The sequence below is a fragment of the Natator depressus genome, chromosome 6, assembly GCF_965152275.1.
Source record: "Natator depressus isolate rNatDep1 chromosome 6, rNatDep2.hap1, whole genome shotgun sequence".
NCBI lineage: Eukaryota > Metazoa > Chordata > Testudines > Cheloniidae > Natator > Natator depressus.
This window is the reverse complement of record NC_134239.1, coordinates 85,212,177-85,230,834: the sequence shown is the minus strand read 5'-3', so window position 1 is coordinate 85,230,834 and position 18,658 is coordinate 85,212,177. Positions and strand designations below refer to the sequence as shown.

General features: G+C 40.1%; 2 protein-coding genes across 3 annotated transcripts in view; one reads left to right on the top strand and one right to left on the bottom strand.

The window, feature by feature from the left end:
• Window positions 1–13,831, bottom strand: part of LOC141989338 (signal recognition particle subunit SRP54) — a 75,296-nt gene extending 61,465 nt beyond the window's left edge. The window contains exons 1-4 of one of the 2 annotated variants that reach the window (XM_074955856.1): window positions 13,633–13,831; window positions 9,002–9,112; window positions 2,346–2,437; window positions 1,462–1,546 (exon numbers count right to left, since the gene is read on the bottom strand). In XM_074955856.1, coding sequence (XP_074811957.1) covers window positions 1,462–1,546; window positions 2,346–2,437; window positions 9,002–9,079 — 255 coding nt within the window. In that variant the 5' untranslated portion in view covers window positions 9,080–9,112; window positions 13,633–13,831. The remainder of the gene's footprint in view (window positions 1–1,461; window positions 1,547–2,345; window positions 2,438–9,001; window positions 9,113–13,632) is intronic. The other variant, XM_074955854.1, reaches the window with a different exon arrangement.
• Window positions 13,832–18,202: 4,371 nt separating this feature from the next.
• LOC141990127 (uncharacterized) overlaps window positions 18,203–18,658 on the top strand; it is a 37,025-nt gene continuing 36,569 nt past the window's right edge. The window contains exon 1 of the mRNA XM_074957095.1: window positions 18,203–18,370. Coding sequence (XP_074813196.1) covers window positions 18,274–18,370 — 97 coding nt within the window. The 5' untranslated portion in view covers window positions 18,203–18,273. The remainder of the gene's footprint in view (window positions 18,371–18,658) is intronic.

The following is an 18,658-nucleotide window of genomic DNA, read 5'->3' as shown; positions in this document are numbered from 1 at the left end:
GAGGAAGGTACCCAGAGGAAGAACGCTCCTTACCCCTGCAGCCTTGGGGAGGATTTGTATACTTCAGATTTGTCAGATGTCTTCTAGATGGAACCCAGGCCCAGCCCCATGCCCCTCAAGCAGCATCCCAGGACACCACAACAATAAGGGAGAAATCACTGCACCCTTTTCTTTCCCAGAAGCAGAGGTGTGTGGGTTTCTGATGTAGGTGTTCTTCACAAACAATACCTCTATCCCTCTCTTCCCTATCACTTGGTCTTTGGCTAGTAACATTAGGTTGTTAAGAGTCTTGTAAAAATATCAAACCCTACGTAAAAGTGGATGGAGGAAGGGAATATGTGCAAATGGGAACAAAAAACATGCTGGGGGAGTAAGCAAGAAAGAATGATGGGATAAGTTAGAAAAGTTGAGAAAAAATGGAGGGAAAAAAGAGGAGGAGAAGCAGAAAACGGTAGAGAACTGGAAGAAACATTGAAGTCAGCTCAAGAATAATATAAAAAGTGATCTACTGAGGGGAAAAAGAAAGAAGTGGAGTGAAGCCAGGAAGGGAGAAAATGTCTAAGGCCAGATCAACACTATAAACAACTTACATAGGTATAACTACATCGTTACATGGGTGAGAAAAATCCACACACATAAGCAATGCAATTATGCCAACCTAACCCCTGTATAGAAAGTGCTATGTCAACAGGAGGGCTTCTCCAATCGACATAATCCACCTATGTGAGAAGCCCTCCTGTTGGTGTAGTAACATCTTCACTGAAGTGCTACAGCACTTCAGCGCAGAGTTTTAAGTGTAGACCTACCCTAAGAAAGCAAGAGAAATTTAGTTGATTACATTTAAAAACTTTTATTAGACAGACACATTGTAACATACTGTCAATTAAAGAATAAAAACAATACACAACTGCTTTATTCCTTTAAATTGCAGCATGGCTTGGCTGGGGGGCATTGCAGAACAGCTCTTTTCCACTTGCTCATAGGCTTATTTCTCAGCCTTGTAGATGTTGGACAAATTTTTCAAGCTCCAGTTACAGTCAGAAATAGCTTGTGTGAGCACTAGAGTTTGAAAGGACTCCAGTTACCTAATCCTACATTCTTTCACAATTCAACAGAAACAATTTCATACAGAAACCATTTTTCTAATCTCTCTAGTTACTAAGACTTTTTTCCCCATTGTTCAATCACAATTCAAAAAAATGTTATAGATTTTTTATTTTTAATAATAATGTTAAACATCTTTGGATTTAATGTCCTGGCACAGGTAAACGCGATGTATCCAAACAGGAACAATGTTTACCAACACAAATCTATTTTAATACATAACAGTAGCTCATATTTTGTAACTGTGAGATGTTTGTACAGTATGTTCATACCTGAACTGTTATTTGGACTGGATGGTTATTTATACAAAAAGATAAAAATCCAAAATAAAAATATGCAAATTTCAGACAGTTTTACCTTGACAAGTTCTTTAAAGACAGCATGCTGAATCATTTTCCTTTTGTTAAGACCAGATGCCATCTCTTCAAGATCAATAGCAGACCTAAGTTTTTAAAAGTTGTTAAAATAAAATCAAAACAAGATAAGGAATGTTAGTATAGTTTAAGCAAACCTTGAGAAGAGGATCATAAGTATGTCTTAGTTTATATAAACAGAGAAAAATGCCCTACATTCTTTAAGTGTCTTGAACTGTCCATATTTTCTTAAACATAAAGAGACATACAGTAGAAACATTATCCTCATATTTAGGGTAGATTACCAGCTTTCCAGTATACTTGAATATTTTAGAGAGCAACTCAAGTAAAGTACACTAAAAGTTAAACATATTTGAACAGTACTGTCACATGTAAACAGACCTCTGTTTATATCAAATACAGAATGAAACAGGCAAACCTTAAGAGGCATCAGTATGGTTACTATTAAAAGGTATGATGTATGGCCAACTAATTAAACTCTGAAGGAGTTTCACTGCACTAAAATGTCTAATTTGACCTCATTACTTCTCATGGAAACTTTATGAAATATTAAATTTGATATAAAAAACAGATAGCATATATAAAATCTATTTTCTTCTTTAGAAAGCATCATTATCAACTAGTTAACTTGAGGAAAAGAGGTCTTAGGTAAAACTGGATTGACACTGACATTTAAATGCTCAGACTAAATTTCTCTAGTGAAGGAGAAGTGGAATGATGGGGGAAAATAATTAAATGAAAATACATATGATACCTTTTAAAGGAACAAAAATATGTGAAGTTACTTTACACATCTCACTCGTCTGCAACCGCCATACAAACATAATAGAACTAGTCAATTTAATGTATTTTGATTATTTGACTTACTTGACATTTTCTCTCAGCTGTTTCACTAATTTAATGTTAACATCAGCTTCCAGTAGCGCCGTACATACTTCTTTTAACATAGCATTTAAAACCTTTGGGAGGATTTAAAAAAAAAAAAAAAGGTATTTAAAATTTACGATTGTACAAAAATCAAGTTTGTTCATATCTGCATCATGAAAACAATGGCACATTTGTTTTAGTGTTCGGTAAACATAAAATGATTAATACTTAAAGTAATCCTTGAATCTGATGTAAACCACAGACAGAATGGATAGTCCTTGAAGTGGAAGTTGATGATTTTAGATGTGTCTTACTGGAACACACTGATTTATAAATTAAAAATATTTGATTCAATTGTGTAAACACAGGAATAAAACAAAAGTACTACAGTAAAACCCCAGAACTACGAACATCAGAATTATGAACTGACGGGTCAAGCTCACACCTCATTTAGAATTGGAAGTATGCAATCAGCAGAGACCAAAAACAAAAAAACCCCGCAAATATAGTACAGTGCTGTGTTAAACAAACTACTAAAAAAAAAAAACAAACGGAAAGTTTGACATCTTTTTTTCAAGTAAGGAACCTTTCTGTGCTTGTTTCATTTAAATTAAGATGATTAAAATCAGCATTTTCCTTCTCCATAGTAAAGTTTCAATGCTATATTAAGTTAATGTTCAGTTGTAAACTTTTGAAAGAACCACCATAACGTTTTGGTCAGAGTTATGAACATTTCAAAGTTAAAAAAACCTCCATTCCCGAGGTGTTCGTAATGGAGGTTCTACTGTAGTTCTATGAAAAAAAAAGTTCAGGTATGAAAAGCACAGCTGATCAGTTTATATCATCATGCAACTTTTACTCTACTATATTAAAAGAATGTGTTCCTTCCCCCTCACCAGCGAAATTACCATAATTTCATAACGAGATAATTCAGCCACGTGTAAAGGTAAACTCAAGTTAATTGGAAGAATTGTACTGTAAAAGTAATTATAGATGTGCATAAAATAGTTATGACAAACAGCAGATGAAATGAGATTGACAAGAACAGTTTGTATCCAGTCACAGACAAAAGTGAACAAGAACAAACATCAAACATCCATAAATAAAAGTATTCCCTAGAACCAAAATAAGCACATTTCATTAAGAAGGTACACCATCATTCACACACGGGGGTTGGACTAGATTACCTCCTGAGGTCCCTTCCAACCCTGATATTCTGTGATTCACTAAGGCCAGTGTTTTCAAACCAGGGTGGCTAGAGTTCAGAAGGTGGTTAAATTTTAAGAGTTGGGTGCATTTAAAATTTTTACCACTAATCCATACTCTACACAGCTTTCTGAGGGGCCTGATTTTCTGAGACACTGAACTCTTGTAGTTCTCACTGGAGAAAACAGGAGATATGGATGCTCGCCCCTCTGAAAAAACAGGTTACCTATTTAACTGCCTAACTTAAGCACCCAGGTTTGAGAATTTTGTCTGAGGTATTATACATCTTCAGACAGATACAACCTTGGGATAAGATGAGAAGTTTATGGTCTTAATCAAATCTGATAATTTGTTATATAAAGAAAACAACACAACACATGATAAAATTTAGGATAATTGGCAAACTATTCATAGATTAAGGCCAGAAGGGATCATTGTGATTATCTAACTGGATTTCCGCAAAACACCAGCCACAGAATTCTCTGGATTAATTCCTGCTTTAAGTCCAATAGCTGTAGTTAAACCAAACCCTATTTTAGAAAAACATCCAATCTTGATTTACAGTGATATAAATCCACCACAACTTTGGTAAATTGTTCCAATGGTTAGTGAGGCCTTATTTCCAGTCTGAATTTATCTAGCTTCAAATTTCAGCCACTAGATCTTGTTATAACTAGACAGAAACCTCCTAGATTGAAGACCCTTCTATCACCAAATTGCTATTCCCCATGCAGATATTTATGTATCCTGAACCTTCTCTTTGTTAAGCCAGATAGACTCAAGCAGCTCAGTCACTAAGGCATGTTTTGAATCATTCTCATGGCTCTTCTCTGAGCCCTCTCCAATTGATCCTTAAGTGTAGCCACCAGAACGGCATATTCAATATTCACAGTAGCAATCGCACCAGTGCCAAGTACAAAGGTAATGAAACCTCTATTCTAACTTGATATTCCCCTCTTTACACATGTAAGGATCACATTAGCTCTTTTGGTTGCAGCTTTGCACAGAGGGCACATATTCAGCTGTTTATCCACCATAACACAAAATCTTTTTCGGAGTCACTGTTTCCAGTCCCTGCAATAGTGTGTCCAGTTCTGGAGTTCCCCCATCCTGTATCTATGGCGTACATTCTTTGTTCCTTGATGAATGACCTTACATTTGGCCATACTGAGACACGTATTGTTTGCTTGTGCCCAGCTTTCCAATATATAGATTTCACTGTATGAGTGAGCTGTCCTCTTCATTATTTACCACTCCTCCAATCTTTGGGTCATCTGCAAACTTTATCACTGATAGTTTTATTTTTTTCAGATCATTGATAAAAAATGTTAAATAGCATAGCACCAAGAAACGCTCAGTGGGGAATGCCACTACAAACACACCTGCTCAGTAGCTGCTTTCTGTTTACAATTACATTTTGAGTCCTGTTAGCCAGGTTTTAATCTACTTAATGTGTGCCACATTGATTATGTATCATTCTAGTTTCTTAATCAAAACAGTATGCAGTACCAAATCAAACACCTACAGAAATTAACCATATTACATCAATGCTACTATCAAAAGATATTTAGTTTGACAAGATCTATTTTCCATAAAACCATGTTGTTTGGATTGGCATTAGTTACCCTACTTTAATTCTTTATCAATTGAGTCCTGTATCAGCCATTTAGGAAGAAAAAAAAAAAAAAAGCCACAGGATTCCTGTCAAACTGAGAAGCCTATAGTTACCATCATCATCCCATTTACCCTTTAAGTACTGACAACAACGTTAGCTTTCTTTCAGTCCTTTGGAACTTCTCCAGTGTTCCAAGACTCATTGAAAAAAATATAACGTTCCAGAGAGTTCTTTGAACAGTTCTTTAATTCTCCTGTAAATTATCCAAGCCTGCTGATTAAAAATCATCCGTCTTTATTAGCTACTGTTTAACATCCTCTTTAGTTACTGATTGAATTATAAGTATTTCATCATATAACATGAATACATCATCTTGCTTCTTCCCCTGTAGTATGATTTCCCTCACTCTGTAGGTGAGATAATGAAATATACCGACCCCAGGAAGGCAGAGGTGATATGTATACATCCAAGTGTCCTCTAGAGGAAAAGTCCTGTTTAAAGGTCACTCCGTTAAAATATTTCATTATAATTGTATATGTAAAATCAGGAACAAGAACAAAAAACTCATACCCTCAAGTTGGAGAATAAAGGCGGAAAAAGGAAATCCTGCCGACTATGCCATGTAAGAGGAAAATTCACTAGGATGAATTTACTGGGAAGCCCTGATAAGGGCCTCGCCCCTACCCTCAGTCAGGTGGAATGAGCCTGAGAGGTAGCTCACAATTAAATTTGGTTAGTTATCACTACTCACCTATCACCAAGAAGAGGACCCAAGTTTGTTCATTGAAAATTAAAGTGAATATTTATTTATAGGGAATTCTTCATTACAAACGTATGCGGAGAAATTATTGATACAATTCTAAGGCAAATTTTATGTAATATTTTATGTACTATAATATTTGTTGCAATGCAGAAAAAGAAATAGGTTAACCACAACTCAAGCACTCAAGACTTCTATTACTCTCTTATTTGTATGCTATTTTATACCTAGGATTAATTGTTTTTCTATTTCTTTAAAGCTGTTTTTTCTGGTTTGCTTACCTAATCGCGTCACCTCGTCCGAGACAGTCTGACTAAGGTGACCTTCACACCGAACGAGACCTGGCCAGGGCCTCAGAGCCGGTTGGCACGTTGATTCTTTCGGGAGATCGATTGGTAGGGGAGACAGAGCAAGGAGGCTCCCTTAGGAGACCCTTGTTAGTTCTGTCACACTGCTGAGCTGTTTTCAGCTGACATTTAAAGGTCTGGGCCCAGCTTTACTTTCGATTCGGAGTTATCAAGTGGCCAAATTAGAATATTGTTTGGTTTTACTAATTTATGCAGTTTCCTGCATTGCTATGACTATTTGACTTGAGTGCATATGTTGCAGTCAGAGCCACTTGCCTTTTCTTGCAGCATATATTAACCTAGCATATCTTAAAACACTTCTAACACATTTAACTTCATTGCATATATTAAAGATTTAAACATATTCACTCCTACTTCCTTTTAATGATTTGCATACAATATGGTTTTGTATTTTAGCTGATACATACATTAAGCTTGCTCCTACTTCAATTAGCCATAAAAACACATACATCTTACTCCTACGTATATTACTTTATGCATAATACATCATAACTTGCTATTGATTCTATTGTGTGAGGCCTATTGCTTTCTAATGCATTTATTTCACGCTTCTCAAATACAGAACAGAAATATTTATTGAACATTTCTGTCTCTTCTGCATTATTGACAATTCTATCATTTTCATCTAGTAATGAACCAATACCATTGTTAGGATTCCTTTTGTACCTAATATAATTAAACTCCTTATTGTCCTTAATTCTGCTGGCCATAGATATCTGTCTGTGTCCTTTCTGCTTCCTACATCAGTTTTCTGCTATTCACAGCTTCTAATTCATATTCATTGCTATCAACTTCCGCTTATTTCCATTTGTTTTATTTAACTTTCACTTCCCTTCTAAGCCAGGATTGTTTTTTAACCATTGTCGCCTTCTCTCTCTCAAAATTATGGGCTTATGGCTTTTTTGGGCATCTAACAAAATGCTCAGACTTAAAAGTTTAATGAAAAAGGTGCCACGCAGTAAGGAATAAGATCCAGAGTTTCTGCCAATGTAAAGTTTACATAGCTCCTGGCTACATTATGGCTGCCTATAGCCAATGTTATTAGTTTCACAAGCACTGTAACTCAGTCACTTTAAAGAAATAGCTGTTTAACTTCTTTTTTGCTAAAAGAACCTGCACTTACATTAAAAAAGCTATTGGATTGTTATTGGGTGGGAAAAAGTTTAACTCTATTTCAATATGTAATGGATGCATGCTTAACCAATTATTCCAAAAATTTACATTGAAAAAGGCTAATGCAGTCACAGTCCTAGGATGCATCAGGTGAGGTATTTCCAACAGAGACAGAAAAGTGTTAGTACCATTATACCAGGCACTGGTGAGACCTCATCTAGAATACTGTGTGCAATCCTGGTCTCCCATGTCTGGAACAGGTGCAGAGAAGAGCTATTAGGATGATCAGAGGAATGAAAATCTACCTTATGAAAGGAGACTCAAACAACTTGACTTGTTTAGCCTAAGCAAAAGGTGGCCAAAAGGTGGGAGATATGATTGCGCTCTATAAATACATCACAGGGATAAATACCAGGGAGGGAGATGAGTTATTTAAGGTAAGTGCCAATGTGGACACAAGAACAAATAGATATAAACTGGCCATCAACAAATTTAGACTCAACATTAGGCAAAGATTTCTAACCACCAGAGCAGTGAAGTTCTAGAACAGCCTTCCAAGGGAAACAGGAGGTGTGTGTGTGCACGCACGAGGGAGGAGGAGAAGAGAAGAGAGAACCGAACTGGCTTCAAGACTCAGCTTGTTAAGTTTGAGGAGATGGCATGATGGGACTGCCTATGATGGCATGTGGTCCATCAGTGACTGCCAGTAGCAAAAATCCTCAACGGCTGGAGATAGGACACTAAACGGGGAAGGCTCTGCATTATTACAGAGAATTCTTTCCCAAGCATTTGCCTGGTGGGTCTTGCCCACATGCTCAGAATCGAAATGATCACCTACTTGGGGTCAGAAAGGAATTTCCCCCCAGACCTGACTGGCAGAGACCCTGGGGGTTTTATGGCTTCCTCCGAAGCCTGGGTCACAAGCAGGTTTAAAACTAGTGATGGAGAATTCGCTGTAACTTGATGTCTTTAAATCATGATTTCAGGACTTCAGTAACTCAGCAAGAAGTTAGGGGTCTATTTCAAGAGTAGGTGGGCAATGTGCAGGAGGTCAGACTAGATGATCACGGTGGACCCTTCTGATCTTAATGTCTATGAGACCTGTTCAACTACGTTTTGTTAAACATACACCATAACTATTAAGTCACCCAAAATCATACAGAGGATACCCAAATGAGATTCAGAACATAGAATTAATAATTTATATACTATTAAGCATACAAATTATTAATTCTATCCAGCAAAGTTGATGCAAAAGATTTATACTCCCTTACTGATGTGCCTCAGTACCTTCTACCAGCTGGTAGACCCAAACTTAATGTGTTTCTTTTATTTCTGTCATTTACTCCTTTGATTTCAGCTGCTTACCTTCTTCCCTGGCTCACTTCCTCTTAGGAAGACAGTTTGATCCCCTGCCCTGCACACTTAGTTAAAATTAAATAATTGGGGTATCTTCAAGCTGATGCGTTAGTTTGGCCATTGACTTTGGGGTGACTAAATTCCAGTAGTTTTTAAGCAAGACCAGTCTAGTCCATCATGGTAATATTTTGCCTTCTTGATGATGAGAGCTATAATGTACACAAATATTACATACCTCTTCATTGATAATTGTAGCATTGCTCAGCGAGCGCAATGCTGAGGTTATTTTTCTTCCAAGGTCTGCTAACACCATTTTGGCGGCTTCAGAGAAATCTCACACAACAATCTGTAAAGCATGAAGAAAAGGTAAACATGCTACATTAATTTTACGAAATATTGTTACAAGAAAAAGTAAGTAGGTCTTTGATTTTTAGGTGAGGTACATTACCATGATGTCATCTTGATGTTTATATAGTAAAGGAAAGGAAAGTCTGTCTCATAATCAGCTTTGTTCTAAGACTATTTAGAGAGTTTTGCTGCTCTATATCGATCTGAATTTCTCATTTCCTGAGGACACTTTCATGAAAAACAGGTTATTTTGGAGTTTGTTATTGCTGCTCATTTCTCATCTCAAGTCCTAGAATTCTCTTTAGAGCATTTCCAAGCAACTAGCTGTGATGTCACAACCAGATTTGAGTTATGGCAAGGAAGAAGAGGATATGAACAAACTCAAACTTTGAGGTGAAAAATTGTTCCAGAGAAATATACCAAGTAAGAGACCCATGTTCAAATCTAGATCTCCCTCAGTGAGCCAAATGACACTAGGAAAACACCAGAATTAGATCATAAATCTTGCCTTACAATATATATATCTGACAACCTGTCAAGAAAAAATAGTGTGACAAAAGCCATGTGAAAGTTGAATGATGTTATATAAGATAAGAAAGCACAGTTTTGATGAGTAAACCTTCATCTTTCAATACACCTTCTGATTTTGATTCTGCCAGGTAGAGGTACAACTCAAAATTTGACTAGACTATTTTTCTTGTCCAACTTCTGTCAAATCCACATCTTAAATAGAAAAGATCTACTTTTTAAAGTTACATTTTAATAGCTTACTGTTATTAGCAATCAAAGCCCCAATCCTGCAGACATTTACACAAGTACTTTATTTTATGTCAGGTTTGATTGGGCTACTCATGACCACAGAGCACCTAAGTAAATATTTATAGAATTTAAAATAAGCTTTCAGAATTCTGCACATCTGCAAGTGCAGATGTTACACATTGTTTCCTGACAAAGTGTTATTTTTGCCACAGAAATTTGAAACAAAAACTGAAGAAATCAAGTGGCTCAGCTTGTAACAGCATTACAGTGAGCCCACAGCTAAGTAACTGGGGATGGGGAGGCCAAAAGACTCTACATTTCAACTTCAGCACTTTTAGTTCCAATTGCCATTCTCTCACGAGTTACCAGCCATTAACATAGACAGCACATTTCAACAGAAGGGCTGGGAACTGCTGAAGTCTAATGATACTACAGGAATCCGAGGCTCAAAGAAACCATGAATATTTCACAGAAATTTGGATACAACTAACAAAGATGAGATGGGGAAAGAAGACTTTAATAAACTTGTTTTATTCCTTCTTCATCATCATAAAGTAGACACCTATTTTTCAAAGGGAAGTATCTCATATGGTAGAGAATCCAAATATTTACTTTTGTAAAATTCTTTGAAAAAGTCTTGGTATTAGTTAAAAAAAAAAAAAAAAAAAAAAAAAAAACACACACACACACACAAACCACACACTACTCAACTCATTCTTTTATAGCGGAAAACTTCATGGGGATTTTTTTTTTAATGTTTGTAAAAGTTTATACAGTTTAAAGTTAGGCACGTACGTGAACACTCAAATCGACGGACTCAAGTAACACTGTAAGCAAACATTTATTTGCTTACGTTACCAACATGTTGGATTATTAAGAATGGAAAAAAAAATTGTTAAATACAGATCTCTTTTCACCATGTTTCTTTTTTGCATTTCTCACAGCTTGTACCACAAAAATCAGCGAAGTCTGCTTTACTTTTGTTAATAGTCCCTTTAATATCACAAACATTGCAGGAGACTGTTTATTTAAACAGTGTTTTCTGTTGTAGCCGTGTTGGTCCAAGTATATTAGAGGGTAAGTCTACACTTAAAATGCTACACTGATGCAGCTGCACTGCTGTAGCACTTTATTAAAGACGCCCTATGCTGATGGGAGAGAGCTCTCCAGTCAGCATAGTTAATTCACTTTGAGAGAAAACAGCTATGTCTACACTACAGACCTTACAGTGGCACAGCTTATACTGCTGCAGCTGCACAATTGTAAGGTCTCCTGTGTAGCTACTCTTTGCCAAAAGAAGAGAGCTGTCCCATCAGCCTAATTAAACCACCCCCAAGAAGCGGCAGTAGCTATATCGGTGGGAGAGCATCTCCTGCAGACACAGCGGTCCACACTGGTGCTTCTGTCGGTGAAACTTATGTCATTCAGGGGGGCTTTTTTTTCCACATCTCTGACCGACAAAAGTGCTAGTGTAGACATAGCCTATGTCTATGGGAGAAACTCTCACTGATATAGTGCTGTCTACACGGCTAGGTCAGTACAACTACGTTGCTCAGGATTATGGATTTTTTACACTTCTCTGCAACGTAGTTATACCGATATAGGTCAGTAGCATAGACAGATCTGAGAGACAAGATGGGTGAGGTAATATCGTCTAATGGGTCAACTTCTGTTGGTGAAAGAGACAAGCTTTAAAGCTACACAGAGCTCTTCTTCAGGTCTAAGAAAGATAGTATCACAGCTAAACACAAGCCATAACACAGACTGTTCGGCATAAGTAGTTAACACGTATTCTCAGGGAACATTTACAGTGAAGTGGCCTGTTAATGCCTGTGACTGCAAAGGCAAAAAAGGGGGGGTGAATGAACTCCTGCAGGAAAATAATAAAAGACAAAATCACGCATGGGCGAACACTTTTCACAAAACCATCACTCCATATCTGACCTCTCAGTCCTCATCTTCAAAGGAAATCTGCACATAACACCTTTAAAAAATGAACCTGGGCGCTTAAATTCATAACTTTGTTAGTTATGAATTCATGGTCTTAATAAGGACAATAGATTTATGGCTTATTACAACAATCTGTACCCACTAACCCCCCCTTTATTTTCCTATGACTACAAGAGTGTTAACAGGCTACTTGACCTCACACGGGCTCTTAGATTAAGAGTGAAAGACTGCTGAAAAATCCATGCTCCTGAGCAGCGTGGTTAAGATGACGTAAATCCCAGTGTAGACAGCACTAGGTCAAGTGAAGAATTCTTTCATTGACCTAGCTACTGCCTCTCGGGGAAGTGGATTACCTACGCTGATGGGAGAATCTCTCCCGTTGGGGTAGATAATGTCTACACTGAAGCGCTACAGCAGCTTTAAGTGTAGACAAACCCCAGGTACTTTTCTCAGACCTGAAGATGTCTGAGTAGCTTGGAGGCTTGTCTCTTTCACCAACAGAAGTTGTTCCATTAAAAGATATTACCTCACCCACTTTGTTTCTCTGGGTTTTTTGTTTTTTTTTGTCTGTAATTTTAAAAATCATGAATACATTTTTTTGTTTTGATTCTTTAAAAAAACCTTTCACAAAATTTAATTTGTAGTTCTCTCTGAAAACATATCACATTAAATTTAAATTGTTATAATCTCCAACAGTAGAACTCTCCTCCGTAGCACCCTCAAAGTCTAAACGAGCAGATGATCTTCCAGTCACATTGCAAGGCATAACAAATGCAGGCTCTTTCAAAACAATGTAGTTTCAAATCCAGCGGTATAAACCTGCAGGTGAGAACCACGCTGCACGCTTGAAAGCCCCAAATAATTTCTACTCTTGGGTTAGCGAGCATAGGGAATAGGGTTGTTACGATTGCTTGTTGTACTGAGATTAAGAAAGCACTCATAGAAACATTGATATGTAAACATCGAAATATCCTATTTACTAGTGCCCATGGCTGATTAAATATATCCCAATGATTAAAATATTGTTTTCTAGCCTATGGAATACAATCTACTTTGAGACGGGATATGTTATCTATTTAAGGTGATATTTATGGAGTCTTCTCTGCTGCTTTGTTTTCTGTAGAAATACATAATGCAATTCGAAGTTGTATGGTTAATGAGAAATATTTGGTACTGCTGAAAGAACATGTGTCAATACTTTAAAATACAGAATAGCAAACATAAGTAGTCATGCAGGGTTTCATGAACAAATCAGTGGCCAACTAGAAATTATTTCGCATAATACAACACAGCCACATTTAGTCTGGAACACCAGTGACACAAAAAAGAAAGTTTATACCCAACCTTCATACCAGCCGTTACAACAGGTGACGGTCCGGATTTTTGCTAGAAGCAGAGACCAGACACCCACCCGCCCCAATCTGTGTGGATCTTTAGAGCAGAAACCGGACCGCTTAAGAACGAGAGCGCGGCTCGAGAGCTACGGGGATGGGCCGGAACCAGGGGCAGGCTGGCGCCCGGAACGATGTGTGTCTTGTGCCGAACCTGCGCAGGCTGCCAGGCAGGCGACGCCCCGCCTCAGTCTCGGCTTGAGACTTCCCCCGGCTGGAGAGTGCGGAACAGGGGCAGACCCGGCCGGTGACCGCGGGCCGGACGGGAGCTCACCGGCAGGGCCCTGCCGCCGGGAGCGCGGTGAGAGGCCGACAGCCGGGCTGCGCCGGGGAGAGGTACCGCAGAGGGAACCTGCGCTCGGGGATGAGAACGGGCCCGTGCCCAGGACTCCCCAGCCCGGCCGCCCACGGGACTCACCAGAGCGCACACGCGGAGAGCGGCCCCGCGGGAGGCGGCGGACCCAGAGAGGCCGCGGTGCAGACGGGGGCCACCCTCCTCTCTCTCACCCCGTCTGCCCCTTGCTGCTGGGACTCACAACACAGTGAGCGCCAGCGCCGCTACTCAGCCTGGAAAACGTCACCTTACTCCTCAACCCCCGACCTCCCGGGGCAACCACTTCCGTTTCCGGGTCAAGCCAGCTGAGCCTATCCGCTTTAAGGTGGATCTGAGAAGTTCCTCTCTAGGGGTTCCGCTCCTAGCTAATGGGCCGAAACATTTTCTTTTTTTTTTTTAAAGCTTTTAAAATATCTGTAAAGAAAAACTAACATAACAAACGATGCTTAAACGTCTCATAATATATTAACCCTTTGCTAGCTCACCCTAGCTATACCTGAAACATTTAATGCTATATATGACTGGTTACAAAGCAAATCAGTTATTTGGTATTACAGAAGTTTAGGCAGAAACAACTTTTGTTTTTAGAAATCCAGCTAGTTCAAAAAAATATAAGGAGGGGGATAGAGATGGGGAAGGAAGGAAGTGGGTAGAGAGGAGGGGTTGGCTGGGGGATGTATTTAATAGGACCATTCAGATACTTCCAGAAAAGTTTCCCATATTCTAAGGATTTTTCTTTGTATATTTTTGTGATGATATACTATTCTTTCCAGGGCGGTCAAGCCTACAGTGTCTATGCTCCAGTCTTCAATTGTTGGGCTCTATTTGGATTTCTATTTTTGTAGTAAAAATAAGGAGGACTCCTTATTTTTGCTGATACAGAGTAACATGGCTACCACTCTGAATTGTTGTAGTACTAATTTGTTAGCAATTATTATTGCTCTGTTGAGCAAAAGTTTTCCAAATTTTTTCGGCTTCCAGTTAACATCCATTAGGTTTAAAATTACATGTTTAGCCTGTAACACACAATTTTATGTGTTAGGGAGAAATTTACTCTGCAATGAAGCTCTGCCCAAAACATACAGATATAGGGGTTTTAGGGTATCCAGAGCATATGGGTTAAATTAGCACAGGCTGAATCATACATTTGTCTGATTTAGCAGCATGTGTTTTGAACAGTCAGAGAGCGGTCCAGTGCATTCTCCATATAATTTTCTGATGGATTAATCTTAAACGAAAATCCAAGGAACAGTTCAGAGCAGAGGTTAAAATGTGTTTCCATTGGTTAGCAGAAAATAATTGGCCTAGTTCTTCCTCCTAATTCTTTTTTAGGGAATCTGTGTTTAATTCAAATTTGCTGGCCAAGACTGCATATAGTGTTGCCATAGGTTTTGGCAATCGGTAGTATTTGGAGAAATGAAAGGAGTTCAGGTGGGTCGGGGTAGCACAGGCATCGAGGCTAAATAGGTGGGATATGGCATGTTTTCATTGGATATATTTCCACTCCTTCTTAGTCTCTAGATTGAACCTTTCATTTAATTTTGGAAAAAGGAGGAAGATATTATTTTCAACAAATTGACTGATGGTCAAAATCCTTTCCTAATCCAGCCTGGACAAATGATGGGGTTGCCTACTATACAGAGTTTCAAGTTACCGCAGATAGAGGCCTTGATATGTAGAAATGAGTGATTTTTAAATTTAATAGACATAGTACACCAAGTATTTCTGGCTGCCACAATAGTTGGTAATTGTTCTTTAGGGAATCAGCAGTAATCAGAATGCAGTGCAATGGAAACAGGAAAAGAAGGAACCAATTCTGCCTCTAGCTGGAGCCAATCTGGGGCTCTGCAGCATGAGAGAATGAGCCACTGTGCTGTTTGGTTAAGAATTATTGCCTGATGCTAAAGTTTAAAGTTGGGAAATCTAAAACCACCTGTTTTGATAGGGAGCTTTAAAGGAGATTGTTGCTAGCACCCCACAAGAAGGATCTGAACATATTGTCAATTTTGGTAAAATAAAAGGGAGGACTATCAACAGGAAGGGAATTTAGAATAAAAATTATCCTAGGAAGAACATCCATTGTGATGCTGGCAGACCAGGTACTAGCTCACGGCAGAGTCCCCATGTCTCACCTGAATACTGACAAATACAGCTGGAATCACTCTGGCTCATCTGTGTGTTAGTATTGTTAAAATAGGTATTAGGATTATAAGAATGTGTTTGGACTTTATTGAATATTTGAGTTACTGCATGCATTAATCTCTCTTACAACATCTATATCCCATATTGTAAGGTAATATTTAAGCATTTGTATTGTATGTCTCTGTAACTGTGTAAATTATCAAACAGGAGAGAGACATTAATGAGTGTGAAGTTATTCAGGTCTTCTGGGTCAGAATGTGAATTGTTACTGTAAAGAGCCTGGTAGAATTTTAAAAAATTGATTATTGATCTCTTTTGATTACCTGCCCTTGTTCTGATTTGAGTAATACTGTTCAGAATGTTTAACCTCTCTCAATATATAAGCAAGAATTCCCTGCTCTCTTCCCCCACTTCCAGTGTGTTTGAGTCTAAAAAGAATAAATTTGGCTTGTATTGAAGTCAGTCTATTTGCTTCATAGTGAAGATACTTAATTTGTTAAAACTTTCTTGGGGGGCATAGTTTGCACATTCTGATTTTGTAGCTTGGAGTTGTTCAGTTAATTCCAGGGGCAGAGTCTACCTAGCCTTCTTCCTACCCATTGAGTAGGAAACAATCCTGCTCCTAACAAAACAAAAAAAAAAACAAAAAACCAAGCATTCAGAGTATTCCATTGGGTGGACTACGATATTTCACGTGTCATTTGTTTAGAAGAAAAACAGAATTTCTGCTGAGACATAAATCTTTAAAAGAGCATTCAATCTCCATCTTTACAATTCAAATTTTGCCTTGGGAGGGGAAAATTGGAGTATCACTGGTGTATGAGCAGACATCATCATAGACTTGATTTCATTATTAAGCATGGCGTTCACCAGGTTCATAGACATCAGGAAGAAATCTATTTGTGAATATGTAGAATATGGGGGAAGGGGGAGAAGTAAACTGCTTTATGGTAGGGTTCTGCAATGGCCATATATCTTTTAACCCCAATTCTTCTATATAATCTTTTATAGCGTTTCTAGTATGTGATTAAGTATGCTGGTGCCGGCCTGACTTGTCTGAAGAAGGATTTAACACTGCATTAAAATCACCTGCTATGATGATTGATACTAGGGAGATATTAATTTGGAAAAACACTTGGATCTTTGTCTGCATATCAGAGGTGAAAGTAAGCTGGTATGCCGTGCCAGACTGGACCGGCTTCCCCGGCGGTGATTTAAAGGGCCGCTGCAGGTAGCCCCTGGCCCTTTAAATCACCGCCGGAGCCCGGCTGCCGGGGATTTAAAGTGGGTGGTTCTCCTGCCACTGCAGGGAGCCCGAGGCCCTTTAAAGCACCGCTGGAGCCCTGCCACACCAGGGTAGTGGCAGCAGGGCTCCCACAGTGATTGAAAGGACCTGGAGCTCTGCAGCAGCGAGAGCCCCTGGCCCTCTAATTCGCCTGAGCTCTGAGCCGCCTCTGCGGCTGGTAGCTGTGGGGTGATGAAAGGCCCTGGGGCTCAGGCTGGGAGTCCCAGGGCCTTTCAAGATTGAAAGGCCCTGCCTCTTCTGGTTGAGGCCACACTTTCACCCCTGCTGCATATATATTAATTACAGTATATACAGAATTAAAGATCTTAGCCTTTACCAGCAAAAATCCACCTTCCTCATCAACATCTAGAATTTGTAAATTGAGTCTTTTGTGAAATGGTGTTGCTAGGCTAGTGGTTCTCAAATTTTTGTACTGGTGATCCTTTTCACATAGCAAGCCTCTAAGTGCAACTCCCCCGCCCCTTATAATACTTAATATTTAATACCATTAATAAACAGTGGATGCAAAAGGAGGTTTGGGGTAAAGGCTGACAGCTTGTGACCACCCCCCCAGTGTAATAACCTTGTGGAGTCCTGCCCCCCCAGTTTGAGAACCCCTGTGCTATGCCCTTGGCTGCCCCCAAAGAAATTGTTAAACACCCCTTCCCCCATGTACTCCCTCCGAGATCTCCCTGCCCCCAAGTCATTAAGATGGGTTTCCTGTAGAAGGATGATCTCTGCTTTCACAGGAGTGAGCCTTCTTCTCTTTACGGCGATTCACCCCCAAAGGGCCCGTTTTAAACTCCAGACCAGCTGGAGGAACAGCCCACCTTAAGAGGCAGGACTCCATGCTCCCTCCCACCCCACGAATAGAAAGGGAGGCGTGGGGATTTGTGCACCTGCGCAGAGAGGTCAGAGCAGCCATATGACTCCTCCCTGAAAAGAGCGAGGATTGTGCGCGTGCGGGCTGGACACGCAGCTAGTATCTGCGCATGCGCAGGGAGAGGCGTTTTCAAGGGCTAGGACGTGGTGGGGAAAACGCCTCCTTTCCGACAGGAGAGAGAGCTAAGAAAAAGGGAGGAGCCTTCCTCCACACATGCGCAGTGAGAGGCGGCTTCAGTGCTGTTTCCATCCTGAGACTGGGGGGGAAGGGCCGCCCTCTCCGTACACATGTGCATTATGAAACACGTGTAGCGCTGGGAGGCGGGGCTCTCGGCCATCCTTGCACAGGCGCAGTATATTCGAGCCCGGCGCGTCGCGCACGGCTCTAGGCTAGGGCGGCCGGGGTCAGGCGGGCGATGGATTTCGTCGGGGCGCGGAGCGCGGTGCTGGCTGTGCTGAGGGGCGCGCGCGCAGGCGACCGGGCCCGCTTGCTGCACTGGATGCGAACGACCAGTAAGCGATGCATTCGCCGACCGCGGCACCTGTCCGCCCTCAGCGAGCCTCAGGCACCGCGTGGGGGCTGGGCTTTCCTTGGGAGTTGGAGGCGCTGCGCGTGCCGCGCCCGTTGGGCTCGGGGATTTGTCAACGGGCGGCTCCTCCCTTGCGCGCGCGGCTCCTCCCCTGGGTCGGCTCGGCGCTCGGAAGGTGTCGCCCCTGACTAGCGTGTGCCCCTCACTTTTAAGTATCGACTGAAGTAGGGCTCGCTTAGATAGCGGAAACTCCGGTGTTGGCCGCCTCGAG